Source organism: Phodopus roborovskii, unplaced genomic scaffold (assembly GCF_943737965.1).
Source record: "Phodopus roborovskii unplaced genomic scaffold, PHOROB, whole genome shotgun sequence".
In the NCBI taxonomy this organism is placed as follows: domain Eukaryota; kingdom Metazoa; phylum Chordata; class Mammalia; order Rodentia; family Cricetidae; genus Phodopus; species Phodopus roborovskii.
In genome coordinates, this window is record NW_026126436.1 from 5,294,032 (window position 1) to 5,313,206 (window position 19,175).

Here is a 19,175-nt window from a genome sequence, read left to right on the forward strand (position 1 = left end):
TTCAGGATGTTTTATGTAAGTCTCAATAAAATTACATAGAAGATGACCAAATGCTCTTTTTTCATAAGCTATCCTTGAGGTCATCACTACCTGAAAATGACTAAAAGCAAAAATGATCTGAGGGTTGCAGCATGATAAGATCAAATTGATGGCATGGTAATTATACCAAGTACCATCCAATCACTTGGTAGAATTTACAGTTGATCCCTAGGCTTAGGTGCAGGTGGAAACATGCAATTTGTATTACTCTGCTTCTATAAAAGGCACTGGGAGACTTTATCAGCTGCAGTTACTGAACTATCAGGAGACGAAGTTGAAATTCCTCTTCAGATCTACAATCAACTGCCCAGAGCAGGTCCCTCAAAAAGTCCAGAGGAAGGTAATGTGATGAATTAATTTTGGGAATTTTAATTAAGGAGTAAAATATTTGAGATCACAGGGAAGGCTTTTCTGTACAAACCTTGTAAGAAGATAATTAGGCATTTATTAATATTCTTTACAGTGTTCATGCCTGAATTAGGAGGAAGTCTATAAAAGTGTAGTGTGTGGTCATAAGCTAAATAAGATGTTATGTAGAAGAAGCCAGAAGCCAAGTGTCTTTTGCTGAGATGCTAGAGTACCTGTCAAAATCTAAAATACTTTCTCAAGAACCACTGTCCATCTGAAGAATATTCATCTGAGTGTCTTTCAGAAACCAGGCAGAGGGCAAGTAGACATTATATAAGTTGCTGACATCATTTTATTATCAGTTTCAGATGATGCGTAACTAAATTTTCGAGTTGGCTATATCAATAAAGCACCTTGTATGTTTAGTGAAACGCCATACATTCTAGTATACTTTAGGTGCTTTAGCGTTTTTAATTATATCACTGGAACTTGGGTGTTGTTTTCATTTTCTTTTTCATAAAATTCTATAAAATAACACCTGGTCTGCATTTGCCAGGTATTACTGATGACCTTGTAATGATAAATCTGTTTCCAAGTCTAAGTGGGCAGTTGTAATGAGATTTTGAAATCTTTTTTTCCAGCTACCTTATAATTGGCATATTGTGTGAGCACTGTATATTCTTGGATCCGACCAACCTCAAATTTAAAAAAAAAATTAAAATTTATCAATTCAATTATTCATTGAGCAATAAAATATAACAGATATTTCCATAACTCTTGTATTCTTTTAAATATATGACAGGCAGAGCCTGGGATTTCTGTAGAGTATTCCTGCAGAATACAAAAACAGTTTAAGAATAATAAACCTAAGTTTAGATTGGCTATAGTTTTGCAAAGTAGTATAAATTGCAACGGAATGTAATTACTTTTTTCTGCTCCAGTTCTTAAGTTTTTTCTTTCAAGTTGTAAAACAGAGTAGTGTAACCTGTAAACCTGTCACAGTGGCATCTGCCTGTCATCCCAGCAAGCAGGAGGGGAGGTAGGAGAATTCCAAGAGTTCATGTCTAGTCTGATTATACAGTGAGTTCCAGATCAAGCTGGATTCTAGGGTGGAACCTCAAAAGGTGTTCAAAAGTTTTAGCAATTTAAGAAATGCAAATTAAAGCAATCCTGATATTTTGTCTTGTTTGTTTGTTTGTTTTTGTTTGTTTTTCCAGACAAAGTTTCTCTGTATAGCCCTGGCTGTCCTGAAACTCACTCAGGCCCAGGCTGGCCTTGAACTCAGAGATCTGCCTGCCTCTGCCCGTAAATGCTGGGATTAAAGGTGTGCACCACCACACCTGGCTTGAAATTTTATCTTACCCCAAGTGAATGGCTAAGTTCAAGAAAACAACTGACAACAAATACTGGCTTGGATGTGGGGAAACGGAAATTTTCATTCATTGTTGTTAGGATTGCAAACTGACACAGCCACCATGGAAATCAGTGTTGTGAATTCTTAGAAATTAAATACAAATCCACCATATGACTCAGCTATACTATTTCTTGGTATATGCCCAAAGGACTCAGCATACTACTGATCTGCTCAACCATTTTCATTGCTACTTCATGCGTAATAGTTAGGAAGTTGAAACAACATAAATGTTCTTCAATTGATGAATGAATGGATAATGGAAGCATGAGGCATATACACAATAGAACCCTATTCAGTTGTAAAGAAAAAAAAGTGAAATAGTGAAATATTGGGACAAATAGAACTAGAAAATCAATGAGACAACACAAAACCAGAAAGACAAAACATATATGTTTTCTCTTAGTTGCCAATGCTAGCTTTGGGTCTTTAGATGCTAGATGGAGTAATTACAACACCAGGAAAATAAAAAGGGACCGAGGTGGGACATAAGGGAGAACAGGAGCACGAATGCTCTGAAGGGGAAGTGGAGAAAATCGATGAGGGAGACACCTGGAGAGGGAAAGGAGGGGGCAATACAGTGAGATGGATGAGGGGTAACTAGCACTAAGGATGTTTGGGAAAGCTATAGGGAATGCTATTGTATTGGTACTTAAAAATGCGTATAGTGTATATTTGTCCATGTATGTATCTACATGAATGTGTGTATATATGTACATATATACATGTCTGTCTGTCTGTCTGTCTGTCTGTCTTAAAGGTATGCCTATTGGTATGACAATGCTCTTCCTCAAATGATAGACTAACCAAACCTCAAGTGGCCTAGCATGAGAAAACTTGAGTTGCTGGTCAGGGGAGTCCATGAGACACTTCTAAGGACTATTGCTGTTTCCCCTTAGTGCCTTCTAGAAAAGAAGGTAAGACTTTATTGTCAAAGACTATACATGTTTCAGGAAATGGATTTGGAGAAATCAACTTGGGCCTAATATGGAAGCGGCTTTGCTGAGGATTAGCTCTCATAGTTTCTCAAGGAGCCATGCATACTGCCAACAGAGAAAAACAATCAATAGTCCTACCTAGCTATAACATCAACAAACCACAGCAATGGACAGTACAATAAGATACTCTGTCTGAAAGATACAATAGGTCATTTATATCCTTTGGGTAACCAACAGTCACCTAGTTTGACTTAAGGCCTACCCAACAGATGAGAATTCATGCCAGACACAGTAAATCTAGCCAACTCCCTCTGGCTGATGAAGCCACAGAACCTAAAGGAGACCTGCGATTGCCAGTTTCCTATGACTGTAAGTTTCCTAACTTTATGGTAAATGTGTATCCTTATATCCACAGGTAAGTCTCATCAGGTGGAAATCATTATAGAAAGCCACAGTTGGTCAATTTGTGGAGATTAACTGATCTTGGGGTGCCTGTCCCCAATTAATACATTTATAGCACAGGCCCTACATTTAAGACTCAGAACATCATGGAAGGGAAGGTGAGATGGAAAGACTGTGAGAGCCAGAGGACTAGGATGTCTGCCATGACATAATTTCTTCTAAACATCAACAATAACAAAAAGGAAGGATTTTGGAGGAAAAGTAAGAGGATGAATATAATCAAGATACATTGCATAAATTTTTCCTAAGAATTATCAATTTATAATATTAATGTCAACAATTATACTATTAATTTTAATATTTTATAGTATTCTAGTATTTAAAAACAAAGCATGAAACCATTTTTCCCCTCCAGAATAATCTGAAGATGACAAGAATGTCTGAAAAATTTAAATCCTTTAAAGAACACCTGCATGTTCAGTGCTAATCCTTTTTGTCTAAATTGTCACTTTTAAAAGTAAAAGTAGAGCTGGGCATAGTGGCCTGCGCCTTTAATTCCAAAACTAGGGAGAAGAGGCAGGTGGATCTCTAAGTTTGAGGCCAGAATGCTCTAAAGAGTGAGTTCCAGGACAGCCAGAGCTACATAGTGAGTGAGAATCTGTGTCAAAATGAATGAATGAATGAATGTAAAACATTCGTAAGGTGGCTCAAAACCATCTTTAACTCCAGTTTCAGCAATTAGGAGGCAGATGCAGGTGGATCTCTGAGTTCAAGGCCAGCCTGGTCTACAAAGCAAGTTCCAGGACAGCCAGGGCTGTAACACAGAGAAACCCTGTCTCTGAAAACCAAAAAAAAAAAAAAAAAAAAAAACAAAAACCAATTAGAACAGTGGTTATGTTTTAAGTATATATTTCTATTTCGATTATACATTCATTATTTGTTATATTTATTTTATATACTATTATATAAATACAACTGTTTCATTTTATAATAAATCATTATATTATATTAAACACATATAAAATTGCTTGGGAGATGAGGCAATGGAATCAAAAATTCAAGTTCATCCTCAGTTGTAAAGTGAATTTTAGACAGTCTGGATTATCTGAAACCCTAGCTACTTAACTGAACTGAATGAATGAGTGAGTGAGTGAATGGATAGATAAGTAAATAAATGAATAACAAAGTAAGCAAACAACTGAACAGCAAGAGAAGCTACCAGACTATTTACCAGAGTGCCTGTACCCCTTTACATTCCCACTGGTGATGTCTCTGTTATCTAGTCTCTTGTATTCAGACCAGCGTTTGACATTTCTTTATAACTGTTCTGGTGATCACACCTAACTACTCCATTAATTACACAGGGAGGCTGAAGAATTGCTGTGAAGTCGTGGCTGGAGGTGGGAGGGGAAGGAAAAGAGAGACAGTTGTTATATGCTAGATGCTTATGTCAGAAATAGGGAGATACAGTGTCCTGCCTTATTTACATGGCTGTAGGTATGTTGGGAGCTGAAAGCAGAGGGGACAAGACATAATGATTATTATGAGCAATGATGTTTGTTGTTGGTACTAGGGCTATGGCTCAGTAGTAGAGCAGTTTCTTTGCATGCCCAAAGCCAGTAACAATCAGTTAACAGAATGATGCTAAAACTACTGGGTTTGTGTCATGACGGTAAGCTAAGAATAGACTGTTCTTATTTTTATGCTTTTTTCTCATGTGCAGCTTGCAGGAGAATGATGGATTACTACAGAAAATATGCAGCTGTCATTCTAGTTATGTTGTCCGTGTTCCTGCATATTCTTCATTCGCTTCCTGATGGAGACTTTATGATTCAGGGTATGTGACCGAACTCTAGATACACATCAGTGACCATGAATTAATCCCTGCCACCTTTAACACATGATAAGTATTCACTTCTGGGTACATATCTAGGCACTTGTAGACTGTGAACACAAAATTAAATCTGGTTCAGAAAATGTACAGTGAAAATGTTATATTCCGCATTCATTTTAATGGCATCCTAAGCATGTTTGTATGAAGGACGTTTTTTATTGTTCCATATCTGACTTTTACAAGGAGAAAAATCATCCTGACTCAGCTCATTTTTTTCACATTTCTTCCAGATTTCAGAAAATGTTAACATTATTTTTGCAGATGAATTTTTCCCTATCAGTTAACAAGTAAAGGAAACAAAAATCAGTTTTGTGCGTTAAATTTGTTTTGTTATATTATTTGACACATCTACAGAACCTGATATAATCCTACCACCACTGAAATTGTGAACTATTATTTATTATGTCTTCTCTCTTGCTAAATGGTAATATTTAAATCTCAAATTCTAAGCACAGATGTCTTTACTGTTATCAAGCTATCTTAACTCACCAAACTTTCTTAATTCTTATCATTTCTTTTCTGTCAACATTTGGAGTTTCTATGGAGAAAAACAATAGCAGACTTGCCTCTGGAAAAATTTTCCTTCCAAATGAGTGTGGCATTTATATCTCTCAAGCCCTTGTGTTCTCTTTAAGCATTCTATTAGCGTTGGGATAGTCTGTGCTTGGAAAAAGAGAAGCCACTCTAACAAATTCCCTATGCAGGTATGCAAAAATGGTCTGTCTGTGAATGTATCTGTAGCAATTACAAAGAGATAGTATATGTGAAGATTAATATGTAGACAAGCATATTTCTTTCTTTTTTATTGCCAATGCAAAAAGTATTGGTCATGCTGTACTCAGTCAAGAGTTAGTTTGTGTTTGAATCATTTCTAGGTAATTTCTTCCTTCTCTCTTTTGCTGCCTAGGTTGCCCAGAATGTAAACTAAAGGAAAATAAATACTTCTCCAAGCTAGGTGCCCCCATCTATCAGTGCATGGGCTGCTGCTTCTCCAGGGCATACCCAACTCCAGCAAGGTCCAAGAAGACGATGCTGGTTCCAAAGAACATCACCTCGGAGGCCACATGCTGTGTGGCCAAAGCATTTACTAAGGTGTGAGCTTCTCCACAGTCCATCCAGAGGCAGTCTGTACTCAGAGGGTTAACGTTCAAGTTGTCTAGTGACCTGTATTTATTGCCCCTTTGTATAGGTAACACCTGTGTTTTTCCTCTTTAATTAATAGAAAAAGCTAAATAAAAGCATTGATGACACAGAAGCGGAAAGAACAGTAGTTGCCATGCTCTAAAAAATTAGTAGAAGGTGAATACATGGTTAGACAGTGATAAGAAAGCATAGCATAGGCAAAGCAAGTGCTTGGGTTTTACAGAACAGCTATGTATTGGCAGTTTACCACCATTTATTACGTTGAGAACTAGAAGAGAAGGGTTCAAAAGCTGATAGCACAAAGAAATGACACAGCATGTTAGAAGAATGAAGATACTACCACCTTGATTGATCATGATACTTTGTATGTATCAGTTATCAAACTATACTCCATAAATATGTGTGATCAATATATTCTAAAAGGGAAATAAAGCATGTGGGTGTAGTGGAGAATTCCTATAATCTCACCATCCATAAACTAGAGGCAAGAAGATCCTACGGGTTCTAAGTCTGCCTGGTTGGAACTGGTGAGATGGATCATGTGAAAAGGCATTTGCTGACAAGAGGAATGATCTCAGTCAGATCCCCAGGACCCACAAGATGGAAGGAGGGGAACAGATTCTTTTCAATTGTCATGATCGGTCCCACCCTACACACTGTGTATGCGGGAGAGAAAAGGCCCACTTGGTCTTCACAATGAACTCTAGGTTAGCTAGGTTAACATAATATAATGATGTCTCAAAACAATGACAGCAAAAGTAAAAACAAACAAAACCCCAGCAACCTGGGGGACATATGTGAATCTTTGAAATTTGACTCTTAAGAAATCTGTATGTGTGTGTTGGGGTTACCAAGTAAATAGGTAGTTTTAAGGGGGTAGAGGATATAGTTCAATGGCCAAGTGCTTGCCTAAGAAATGCTGAAATAAAAAAAATTTAAACACACACAGAGAGAGAGAGAGAGGAAGAGAGAGAGAGGAAGAGAGAGAGAGAGGAAGAGAGAGAGAGAGAGAGAGAGAGAGAGAGAGAACAGATCTAAATAAAGGCAGGCTGAAAAGAGCACATTGTGAATTTAACAGTTAGAATGAATGTATTCCCAGAAAGTGAAAATGTAAGTCTACCAAACATTTATTCAATTATGCTGGCTACCATTTTATTTGACATTTCACAGTTTTGCCTGTCTGTCGTGTCTACCTGTTTCTTTTCTCCTTTAGGCCACAGTAATGGGAAATGCCAGAGTGGAGAACCACACGGAGTGCCACTGCAGTACCTGCTACTATCACAAGTCTTAGCTTTTGACAAGGGGCTGTGCTGGCGTCGCTGGTCTGTGGGATGGCACTGTGTGATGCCACCTCCTTCTTTACCAGACTTGTGATGTACTTCAGTCATTCACTGCAGCTTTATTCACTCCCCTTAACCCGCTGTAATCAGCAGTCTCTTTTTATTAGGGAAATAGTATTTGGCATGATCATGAAAGTTGTTTCCATCAGAAATAAAGCCTTTTAAATCATCAATCACAGAATTGTCACCATCTTTAAAACTAAAGCTATTTACTTTTGACAAGATTTATCAAAAGAATGGTCCAATGTGTTGAATTGGGACCACATACATTCAGTGACCCAACACTTGCTTCCCATCCAGCCTTCTGGAAGCAAGCTATCCATTCTGTCAGCCAGTGAGCTATTTATCCATAATTCATTCAGGTGGGAGAAAAAGGTATGAAACTTCTATTTTTACTCATGTTCAGCTCCCCTTTATAGCTCTATTTTAATATATTGCATCAAAACACAGATGTATTATTATGATAACACATGCATATAAATTATAAGTAAGTATACATATATTATGGATATTTGAAATGTTTTCACTGGTGAAAATGTACAGTCGATAAGCAAAAAGCAAAGTATACTTCCCCTGAGATGGAGAAGGGCAAAATCTTTCTAATCATAAATTTTCTATCTATGTGGTTTTTGTATACCCAGAATGGCTGAGTGGTGGTTAGGAACAGGGCATCGATGTCCTCAGATAAAATAACATTGCTCTAAAATTCTAGGAAACAAAATTTTTGAGTCATATATTTAAGCAAGTCAGAGTGTGTGGGGAAAATATGACAAGAGTAAGCTTGCCAATGAGCTCTGGGGGGCGCGGGTAAAGGGAGGGTTAAAAAGAAGAGGAAAGCTACAGGAGGGGGTAAAAAGAAGAGAAAAGCTACAAATACACCCTTGACTAGAGTGTCCTTATTAGTCAGAGATCATCCTGTGTTACAGAGGTAATTGAAAGGATGATAAAATTGTAATGGGACAAAGGGACATCCCCATGATCATCCAGATCAGACAAATTGACCTAGAAACCATTAGGATGAAACATCACAGCCAGATGGACGGATCTCCAGTGCCAGGTAGAGTGGTACATGACATAAACAGATCTTTCTCTGGGGCAATTAACAGACACAGTTTATATCTGGAGAAAAGAGACACAAACTATGTATGGTAGGAAGAGGGGCTGATCTTGGGCAAGAAAAGGAAAAACAAAGAACAACCATGTGGGCTGGCCAGTGTTCATGTGTGTACATGAGGGGTGGTCAGTATGCCTACCTATGTGGACATGTGAATCAGCCAAGTCTGTAGTTCCTTACTTTCCTCTTCCTTCTATTCTAGCCATTACTGCTTAGTAGTATGAAGTATCCAACCAAAAGGAAATAAGCCAGAAATGTATGAAAGCCTCAACTATGCAACATTCAGGGTTCTAGCTTTTGGAAAACACTCTGTAAGAAACCTATAGGCTGGGACAAACTACTGCCTGGTGAAACAAGTCTTGGGGACCTCTTTCATGAACCAGTAAACTTGGGATTCTTAGATACTTGTAGCAGGACTATGATATTCTTTAAATAATTAAGAGTAAATAATGTACTTTTACATGAGACATTTAAACAAATAACAAGATAGATTAGATATAAAATTCAATCAATGAATGTCAATTACATCAAGAAAGTAAAATACAATGACATTTAATCATTTTAGCATAGGAAGAACAAACTAATATAGTACTAAGTATAAAACAAAGTATATCATAAAGATGGTCCCATTCTGAAATAAACACATGACTAACTGAATTCAAAGAGGAGTAAGTAAATCTTCTTTAGACATTTTTTCTCTTGTAGGTGAGGTGATCATGTTTCACTTTTATTGTATATCTGGCCATCACTTCTGGAGTTTGCCACAAATCCCAAGACCAAGCCCTTTCCCAACTCCGACTCTAAACTCATTCCCAACCCCAAGTCCTACCCCAACAACTCCAACCCCAACACCCACTCTAACCTGAACCCCCACGACAACAGCAACCACACCTTAAACCCAAACTTCAATTCCAACTCCAACCCAAACCCCTACTCAAGCAATGACCAGAACCCCAACCCAAACCCTATCCTCAACCTGACCCCATTCCCCAATCCCAATCCCAAAACCATTCAGGTCCCCAGTTTCATGCCAAACCACATATAATGCCTATCTTCAACCCAGCCCATTTCTACCTCAGGCTAAATTCAAACCCAAACCTCTACCTTAAGCCCTCAAACCTAATCCCAACACCAACCCCAACCCCATGTCTACCCCAATATCCACCCAATCTTAATCCCAAATCTAACCCCAATATCTACTCTGATCCCAACCCCAAGCTTGACTTCAATACTGCCCCACCTTCAAACCAATCTTATACCCATTCCAACACCAACCCAAGCTCATCCCAAACACAGTTGCAAACACAACTCCAATTCTAACCCTAACCTCAACCTCAACCCTAACCTCCAAACCAATACTCAAACCCAACCACCATAACCCTAACACAACCACAACTCCAAGCCTAATGTCTTAACTAGGGTTACTACTGCTGTAATCAAATACCATGACCAAAAGCAACTTGGGGAGGAAAGGTATTATTTCACTCACAATTCCATCCAACAGTTCATCAAAGCAATGAGGGCAGGAACTCACACAGGGCAGGAACCTGGAGGCAGGAGCTGGTATAGAGCTGTGGAGGAATGCTGCTTACTGACTTGCTTCTCATGGCTTGCTCTGCCTGCTTTCTAATAGAACTCAGGATCACCAGCCTAGGGATGGCCCTACCTATTAATCACTATTTAAGAAAACGGTCTATAGGTTTACCTACAGTCCACTCTTATGGAGTCACTTTCTTGATTAGGGTTCTTTCCTTTCAGATAACTCTAGTCAGTGTCAAGTTGACATAAAATTAGTCAGCATACCTAACAACAACAAACACAATACCAATTTTAACCTCAAAGTCATCTCCATCCCTACTCCCAACCTTGTTCTAATACCAAGCACAATTCTAACCCTAACCCCAACCCCCCCACAACCTCTACCCCTGCCCAAAACCCCAACCCATTCACAACCATCACCTCAAACCCAACACCATCTACATCCCCACCCCACTTCACCCTAGCTCCAACACCATTTATAACCCCCCACCCCTACTAGAAACCCCAACCCCATTCATAACCCCCACCCCTACCCCAAACTTTAACCCCATCCACATGCCTAGCCTCAAACCACAACCTCATTCACATCTATCACATCTACAACTCCCACCCCTACCCCAAACTCCAATCTTATTTACAAATCCTACCCCTACCCCACATCCCAATTCCATCCACAACACCCCAACCTCAAATCAAACACCAAGTTTAATACCAGCTGCAAATCAAACTCTAATCCTAACTCCAACATCATCCCTGACCCTGCTTTAATCCTGACTCCAACGCAACTGGAACACCAAGTCCATATCTAAACTCCATCCCACACCTGGCTATCTCCATCATCAACCATGACTTCCAACACCACCTTCATTCCTACATGAAATCCAAACCAGCCCCAAATTCAACCCCAGCTCCCAGCTCTAACCTCAATCCAACAAACACAAACCTCAAACACCAAACCTAATAATACCAAACCAAACTACAACCCTAACTTGAATCCTAAACTCAAAACCTAACACCAAACCAAAGCCTGATCACAACCTCAATGATTACTCCAAACCTTACTTCATCTACAACACTAACCCTATCCTCAACCACAACCACAAGCCCATTCCCAAGTCTTGCTCCTCCCCATGCTCAATTCAATCCCAATCCCATACCCAATGCCAACTCCAAACCTAACACCAACACCAACTACAACTTTAGCCATGTATGTATAAACGTAGCCATCTAATACTCACCACACACACCAGAGAAAAGACCACATTTTAGACAAATCATGCTGGGAAAACTGGAGTCTCACATAAAGAAGAATGACATTGGACAGGTACCTATCACCTGGTAAAAACTAACTCTAGACAGATAAAAGACCTAGAAGTGAAACCAGAGACACTATAGGAAGAACCCTATAGAGTATAGGTGTGGGAAGGGACTTACTGAAGAGGTCTACATTTGCCCAGGGATCCAGGACAACAGACTTTCCTGAACTCAAAGCAGTTGCCCATTGAGAAAACCTGAATAGGTACCAATGGGGTGGTGTACGTATTTTAATTTTCTACATTTTGCAAAATAGAACATATTCAGCTGCCAGATTTCATTCCTTTGCATACCTTTGGATTACTTCCTGTAGGCTGTAGAATTTAGTTGTATAAAGAACAAGTAAGACATTTCCTTATAATTTCCTTGGCTTGTTGCCACATGATGGAAAAGTCTTTTTTTTTTTTTTCTTTTTTAAACTTTTGTTATTGACATGAAGTTTTTTTTTTTTACATATAAAAATCTGAGGCCTCCAGCACATTGACAAACAATAATTGATCAATTTCTGCATTACCTTATGCTAGAGGACCTGGTGGACCTGTATGGTACTAGATGTGTATTATATATATGGAATGAATCCTATTTCTGATTATGTCTTATAACTAAATAAATAATAAAGTCAATTCTGCATCATCTGGTATAAACTCAGTTTTTAATATGCAAGAGATAGAACTCATAACACTAAAAATCTTCTGCAAAGTCAAAGAGAAAATCAATTGAATGATACTATATATAAATATATTTTAAAATTCATTTCTTTTGTTTTTCCTACCAAAAGCAACCAGATTCAATGCAATCCACATCAAAATTCCAACACAATTTTTTACAGACCTTGAAAGGATAATTCTCAACTTCATATGGAAAAATGAAACATTCAGGATAGCTAAAAACAATATTGAACAATAAAAGAACTGCTGCAGGTCTTACCATTTCTGATTTTGGGTTGTATTACAGAGCTATAGTAATAAAAGCTGCATGGCATTGATATAAAAACAGACACATTAATCAGTGGAATCAAACTGAAAACCCAGACATAAATCCATACACCTGTGAAAACCTGATTCTTGATAAAGAAGCCAGAAAAACATAATGGAAAAAAAGCATCCTTAATAAATGGTGCTGGTCTAACTGAATGTTTCCATGTATGAGAATGCAAATAGATCTATCACCCTGCACAAAACTCAAGTCCAAGTGGATTAAAGACCTCAACATAAAGCCAGAAACATTGAACCCAATAGAAGAGAAAGTGGGGAATATCCTTGAACTCATTGGCACAGGAGAAGACTTTCTGAACAGAACACCATTAGCACTGGCACTAAGATTGACAATTAATGGATGGAATCTCATGAAACTGATAAGCTTCTGTAAGTCAAAGGATACCAGCATTTGAAAAAATGACAGCCTACAGAATGGGGAAAATTTTTGATCAACTCCATATCCAATAGAGGACTAATATCCAAAATATATAAAGAACTCAAGAAATTAGATGTCAGAAAACCAAATAACCCAATTTAAAAATGAAATACAGATTTAAATAGAGAATTCTTAGTAGAAGAATCTCAAATGTCTGAGAAACACTTACATAAATGTTCAACATCCTTAGCCATCAGGAAAATGCAAATCAAAACTACTTTGAGATTCCATCTTACACCTGTCAGAATGGCCAAGATCAAAAAACACAAGTGACAGCTTATGTTGAAGAGGGTATGGGAACACTTTTCCATTGCTGATGGGAGTGCAAACTTCTACAGCCACTATGGAAATCAATATGGTGTCATCTCAGAAAATTGGGAATTGATTAACTCTTGGGCATATACCCAAAGGACATTCCATTCTACCACAAAGACACTTGATCAACCATAACAAGTTTTCATGGTCATGGAAGCTTTATTCATAACAGCCAGAAACTGGAAACAACCTAGATGTCACTCAACTGAACAATGGATAAAGAAAATGTGGTACATTTACACAATGGAGTATTACTCGGCTGTTTAAAAAATGACTTCATGAAATTTGCAGGCAAATGGATGAAATGAGGAAAAAAAATTCCAAGTGAGGTAAGCCAGACATAGAAGGATAGATAAGGTATGTATTCACTTATAAGTGAGTATTAGCCATTGACTAAACAATACCTAAGCCAAAATCTGTAGACCCAGAGGTTAGGTACGAAGAAAGCATCTAGGAGAGACAAATGGTTTATGTCCATACTTTAATTTAAGAAACACATACTAAGCCAAGGGCAATGATGTATGTCATTAATTCCATCACTCAGGAGGCACACTGATGAGTTCAAGGCCAGCCTGAATGACATAGCTAGTTCCAGTCCAACCATGGTTACATAAATCCTTCCCCCAAAACACCTAAGTAAAATAATATATACTTCCTGTGTTTCTGTTATTGATTGGAAATGCTTTAGTCTGTCTAGACACTCATGCCAGTTCCACAGTCTTTGGCATAGTGGGACTCCATTGTGGTACCATGCAGTTTTAATTCTATTCTTGAACTTGACTGTTTATTGCTTGCCTCTCTTCCCACTCTGTCTCCCACCATGACTCTTCTGGCTTGATTTAAAGAGCACAGCAGTGGCTTTTAAATTTTATTTTGTGGGACTGTGGGTAGGAACTATGTATAATGAACTTATTGATTTATTTGCCTTTTTTGTTATTGTTTGAGACAGAGTTTCTCTGTGTAACAGCCCTAGCTGCCCTGGAACTTTGTAGATCAGGCTAGCCTTGAACTCACAGAAGTCAACCTGCCTCTGCCTTCCTAATGCTGGGATTAAAAGTGTGTGCCACCATGCCCAGTTTATTTGCTTTTTTAGTGGGTGGAGGGCATGGTATGTATGTCACAGTGAGCATGGACAGGGCAGAGAACAAACTGGAGTTTTTTCTCTCCTGTAATATCTATAATTATAGCTCCATAGGATCTAACATTCTGGCCTCTAAAGCCTGCGTTCACATGCGTGTATTCACACACTCACGCTCACGCACGCGCGCACGCGCACACACACAATTAGTCTTCAAAAAAGCAAAGTCAGATAACCATATCTTAGAGTTCAACTCTAACACTTAGGGACTATACAGTGAGTTGGTTTGGTAAAAAAAAAAAAAAAAAAAAAAAAGGGTGGGACCACCCATCCTATGTGTGATCTTGAGAGTCTGTGCAAAACAGAGCTTGGTTGAATCATCTGCCTACATACCAAGTTCTAAGCCAGCCAGGGCTACACAGTTTGACCCCATGTAAAATAATTAAAATGTGTAAGTAAGTGGAATACATTTTATTGAGTACACTTGAGGAAGGCAAATAGGCTGAGTAGTAAACTAACAGCTAGGTTGGCTGGAGTACAACCCAGGACCTTAGAGTGAGTTTGAGGACAGTTTGGTGGTCTACATATTGAGCTCCAGGTTACATAGTGAGACCCTGGTTTTTTGTTTTTTAGTTCCTAGAAAGAGAGAACTTCACCATCCATTCCCTGCACTCTGGATGCTGAAGTAAACAGAACAGAATTTATCAGGCTGGTGATGTATATTTGCATGATATTGACTATAAAGCATGGAAGTGTATGGAAACAGAACATAATCAAAACAGTAAAGGTAAATCTAAGCATACACAGTGTAACAGTTTCCTCTCAGGGTGAAACATTCCATCTTTCCTTAAGCAGGAAAGTAAGCCGTTCAAAATAGCTTCAGGAAGTCTCTGAACTGACCAGATTTGCTAGGCCTCACTATCAGACTAAACAATAAAGCCGGTAAGAGTCACTCTCAGATAAGCCAAGCTGCAAAGAAGACTTGGACTAGACAGTCACCTCGAAGAAACAGAAGCCTGCTGGGTGCCTGGAAGAGCTTCAGACCAACTGAGTCATTAGAAAGGACATTCTCCACCCTGTTAAGTGGCCTTCAGGATGTGCAGTGCACTCTAGGCTTACAGTTTTGTGAGCTGTCACCCATGCTGGAGTAGGATTTGGTAATGTAACTGTCTTTGAGTCATTTCTGCTTTTGTAAGTAACCCCTCACCCATATGTCAATAGAACTCATGGTTCGCCAAGTTGAACTTGGTCTGAAGTGGGCTTCCCATCTGGGGTAAGTAGGTGTGTGTGTGTGTGTGTGTGTGTGTGTGTGTGTGTGTGTTGCATCTCCCCTAGAAAAATCTTGTCACACAACAACATATCAATTCTTTAAAATAGGTTAGATGTTGTGATTTATCACAGTACAGGAAATCAAGAGCATCTGTCACATTCTGTCACCATCATTAAGGATGCTGAGTTATGCTATAAATGTATGCAATTTTAATTTTGTTCAATACTGCCTATTTAAAAATATGTCTGTCTGCAAGTTTGATTTTGTATATGTTTTAATTTGTTTTCAATTAGAGAATTTTCTTGAATTTAAAATCAAATGTATGCCAGTTGTTATATTGTATGCCTATAAATCCAGCACTAGGGAGTCAGAGGAGGGTGGATGGATTTTTTTGTTTGTTTGTTTTGTTTTTCGAGATAGAATTTCTCTGTGTAGCTTTGAAACCTGTCCTGGAACTCACTTTGTAGACCAGGCTGACTTCAAACTCAGAGATCCATCTGTCTCCGCTTCTCAAGTGCTGGGATTAAAGACATGCACCATCGCCAAATTCCTGCAATAAGTACAAGGACAACTTTTTGGATTTACTGCATTTGTAAGAGATCTTATTTGATCTTGAGACTAGGTTCTAGATGAGATGATTCTATGTGTGGTCTGTGAAGACCGGTTCCATGGTAGGCATCTCGGTGCCATTCACCGGTGAGGATTTCCAAGAGATGTGTCCCAGGATTGCGTGAAAAGCTCTTCTGCTTTGTGGCCCGTTTGACAGTCACTAGTATATCTCCTGAAGATGATGGACTGCTGCTTTATGTTGACAGGATGGGCGGTCAAGAGGTTTTGAAGCCTGAAAATGGAGGTCACATCCTAAAAGAGGATGTTCCAGAATATGGAAGAAATGCTAGCAAGGAAATTAAAGCTGAGCAGAGAGTGAGCCCTGTACCAGCTCTAGTCTGTCGTCTACTGAATCTTCAGGAGCCGCAAGCTAAGCAGTTTGTAAAGAGACATGCTGCCACCTATTGGCCGCTGAACCGGTGCAGCAGAAACCTGCGAACGCACCTGCCAAGACTGCATGAAAATGCATGGTGAGATAGGCCTCCTGTTTCTAACAGATAAGATGCAGCGTTGGCTTCTGAGAACAAAAGGCAAGCGTGACTAGACAGTTTCAGAAGGGACCCTTTAACGGACATCCTCACAGCATGAATAGGCTCCACCAAGAGCAGCTTATTTGTGAATGCCATGATTCGAAGTTCAGAACTTAGACTATCCAGAGAGACTTGCTGGTGAAGGTATGGTTGTTAAAAGAGAGGATGTTCAGCAGTTCTTTGAAGAAATTCAGTTTTTAAAAAAATGAAGGAGAGTGTGTGGGCTTCAATATTACTGTAGCTAGAGTGGAGTGCATGCTTCCTCATTCGGCTCCACAAGAATACTGTTCTGCAAGAGAGCTGTGCCATACTTAGTCCCCTGTCCATCCTCCTGTGGCCTCGAGCTCGCTTCTCCTTAACAGTTGCCACAGTGTTTATGCTAGTCTCTCAGTAAACATCCTTGATGACTCAGCTAAATGTATCCCACGTCACAGAGTCACATCTCCTGAAGATTCCAGATAAATCCTTTAGCTGCACAAGTGTGTGTGTGTGTGTGTAAACAGTGTGCTCAACCACTGCCCTAGTGACTGAAGTTGTCTCAAGATCTTCATGGAAGACCCTGCATTTGAGGGAAGTCTTTTGGACGGTATGAAATCTCTTTAAAGCTCCCCCAGTCTATGTGGAAAACATCTTTTGATTCAGAGTCTTAATTGCACCCTCGAGAGGAACTAAATGTCCCCTAGCACACTGTGATGTACATTTACAGTATTTTAGGCCACATGCTAGTGTGGATGTGTGTGTGTGTGTGTGTGTGTGTGTGTGTGTGTGTGTGTACACATCAGTGAAGCAGTTGTATGCATCAATTCTTGCTAATTCCTGCATGAGATGAAATAGCCTACAAGTAAGGCCTCCTGTGTTGTAGCCTGTAACCTCCTAACCACAGATCCCGTGAAGACTGCTGTGCAGAGCTGGAAGGTTCCATGGCTGCAAGCAAAGCCTGTGTGCACTGAGCTGGTCTCCTGGAGAGGGCTCAGTTAAAAAGCTCAGGTGCTTACAGCTTGGGATCTTCCAAGTCTGAGGGTATTTTGAATTTGAGAGTTCTAGTTCCCATGTGCCTGCATGTTCTCAAAGTCTATATCTTCTCAAATGTCTGATTCAGCTATCGAAAAGTTCCTGTCTGCCTGTGACGGGTCAGAACCGAGGCTAGGCAGTTGTGTCAGTAAGTAGCAGAAGGACAAACACCCAGTGCTGAAGGCTTGTCTAAGAAAGGATTTCCTCTGTGTTAACCTGAGAGCCCCTTTTTGTGTATGTTCATAACTAGGTTTCCCACTGTCTGTAGTGGGCCATCTCTTCTCATAGAGATGGTTTGGGCCATGTGTGGCAGCTGATACCAATGCATATTCTATGCAAAAAAAATGTGATTGTAGTTGCTTTTGGAATTCTGGTATTGTATGCAGTACATTTTTGTAGAAATAATTAGTGGGCTTACATACTTCAATCAGGTTTCTGTAAAATCCAGATAAAACCAATTTAAAATGAGCTATTTGTGGCAGCTTCTCCCAGGATAAAGACAAACCAATCATAATGGAGTAATATCATTTTCCTTCAAGGTCAGTGACTTTCCTATGTATCAGGCCTCTGGTGTGGTGTTTAAAAATTGCATTTTCTCTCTCTCTCTCTCTCTCTCTCTCTCTCTCTCTCTCTCTGTCTCTCTGTCTGCCTGTCTCTCTCTGTCTCTCTCTCTCGTTCTTAAGACAGTGTGCCACTCTAGTAGAAAGGTTGACTAAAAATTACAAAAAGTATATATTAAAGTAAAATTAAGGAACTAAAAAAAGAAGGCAGACAGAAGGAAAGGAAGGGATTGATTAAAGAAACAATAGGCCTTGTCATGTTTCAGTATCCTCCTCCCCATGTTGAGGGACGCTTGTGCCACCTTGTGTTTGTTGTACGCAACAACAACAAATTAGATTTCTGATTATTCAGTGCCTATCAAGGAAAAATAGGGAGCCCCTCTCTTGAGCAAATGAAATTGGGAACATGTAATCCATGTTCCCCAGCCATGGTCACTCAAATGGCTTCAGAATAAATTACCTCATATTCCCTTTAAGATGAGTGTTTCGGGGGTAGCCACCATAGAGGACTGCTCAGACATGGGTTTAAGCCAATAGAAGTTCTTATTAGCTGGCTGGAATCTACACTGGGTGTTTGGGGTCTTAGTACAGTCCTGAGTGTTTCTCAGGGTCAGATTTAAGCACAAAAACCATGTTCTGGGCTGACAGACTTCAGTACCCAAGAACAGTTGGCCAGAAGCACAATTACAAAGTCAAAAACCAAGGTTAGTCCATTTGGAGACATTTCCAGAACTATGGACTTTGATGGGTTAGGCCTTTGTTTTTGTTTTGGCAAGTGTCTGTCTGTATCCTGAGATCTATGGCCTGAATGACACTTCCATTATGGTGTCAGTTGTGTTAAGATCTGTGTCAACCATTATGATGCCACAGCATGGCCTTACAGAACTATCAACTTTTCACTGGTGTA

General features: G+C 39.3%; 1 protein-coding gene and 1 pseudogene across 1 annotated transcript; both read left to right on the forward strand.

Moving 5' to 3' along the window:
• Positions 1 to 272: 272 nt before the first annotated feature.
• Cga (glycoprotein hormones, alpha polypeptide) lies at positions 273 to 7,573 on the forward strand. Its single transcript, XM_051187476.1, has 4 exons — positions 273 to 379; positions 4,862 to 4,975; positions 5,940 to 6,124; positions 7,389 to 7,573. Exons 2-4 carry the CDS (start codon positions 4,873 to 4,875, stop codon positions 7,464 to 7,466), a joined length of 366 nt encoding a protein of 121 aa, XP_051043433.1. The 5' UTR covers positions 273 to 379; positions 4,862 to 4,872; the 3' UTR covers positions 7,467 to 7,573.
• Positions 7,574 to 15,514: 7,941 nt separating this feature from the next.
• Positions 15,515 to 16,942, forward strand: LOC127224459 (putative E3 ubiquitin-protein ligase UBR7; annotated as a pseudogene).
• Positions 16,943 to 19,175: the final 2,233 nt, after the last annotated feature.

What these genes read in the sequence shown, in the direction of transcription:
- Cga (XM_051187476.1), top strand. Translation starts at nt 4,873, where the DNA reads ATGATGGATTACTACAGAAAATATGCAGCTGTCATTCTAGTTATGTTG. An exon ending in TGGAGACTTTATGATTCAGG is followed by an intron (nt 4,976 to 5,939) that starts GTATGTGACCGA and finishes TTTGCTGCCTAG; the next exon opens with GTTGCCCAGAATGTAAACTA. An exon ending in TGGCCAAAGCATTTACTAAG is followed by an intron (nt 6,125 to 7,388) that starts GTGTGAGCTTCT and finishes TTTCTCCTTTAG; the next exon opens with GCCACAGTAATGGGAAATGC.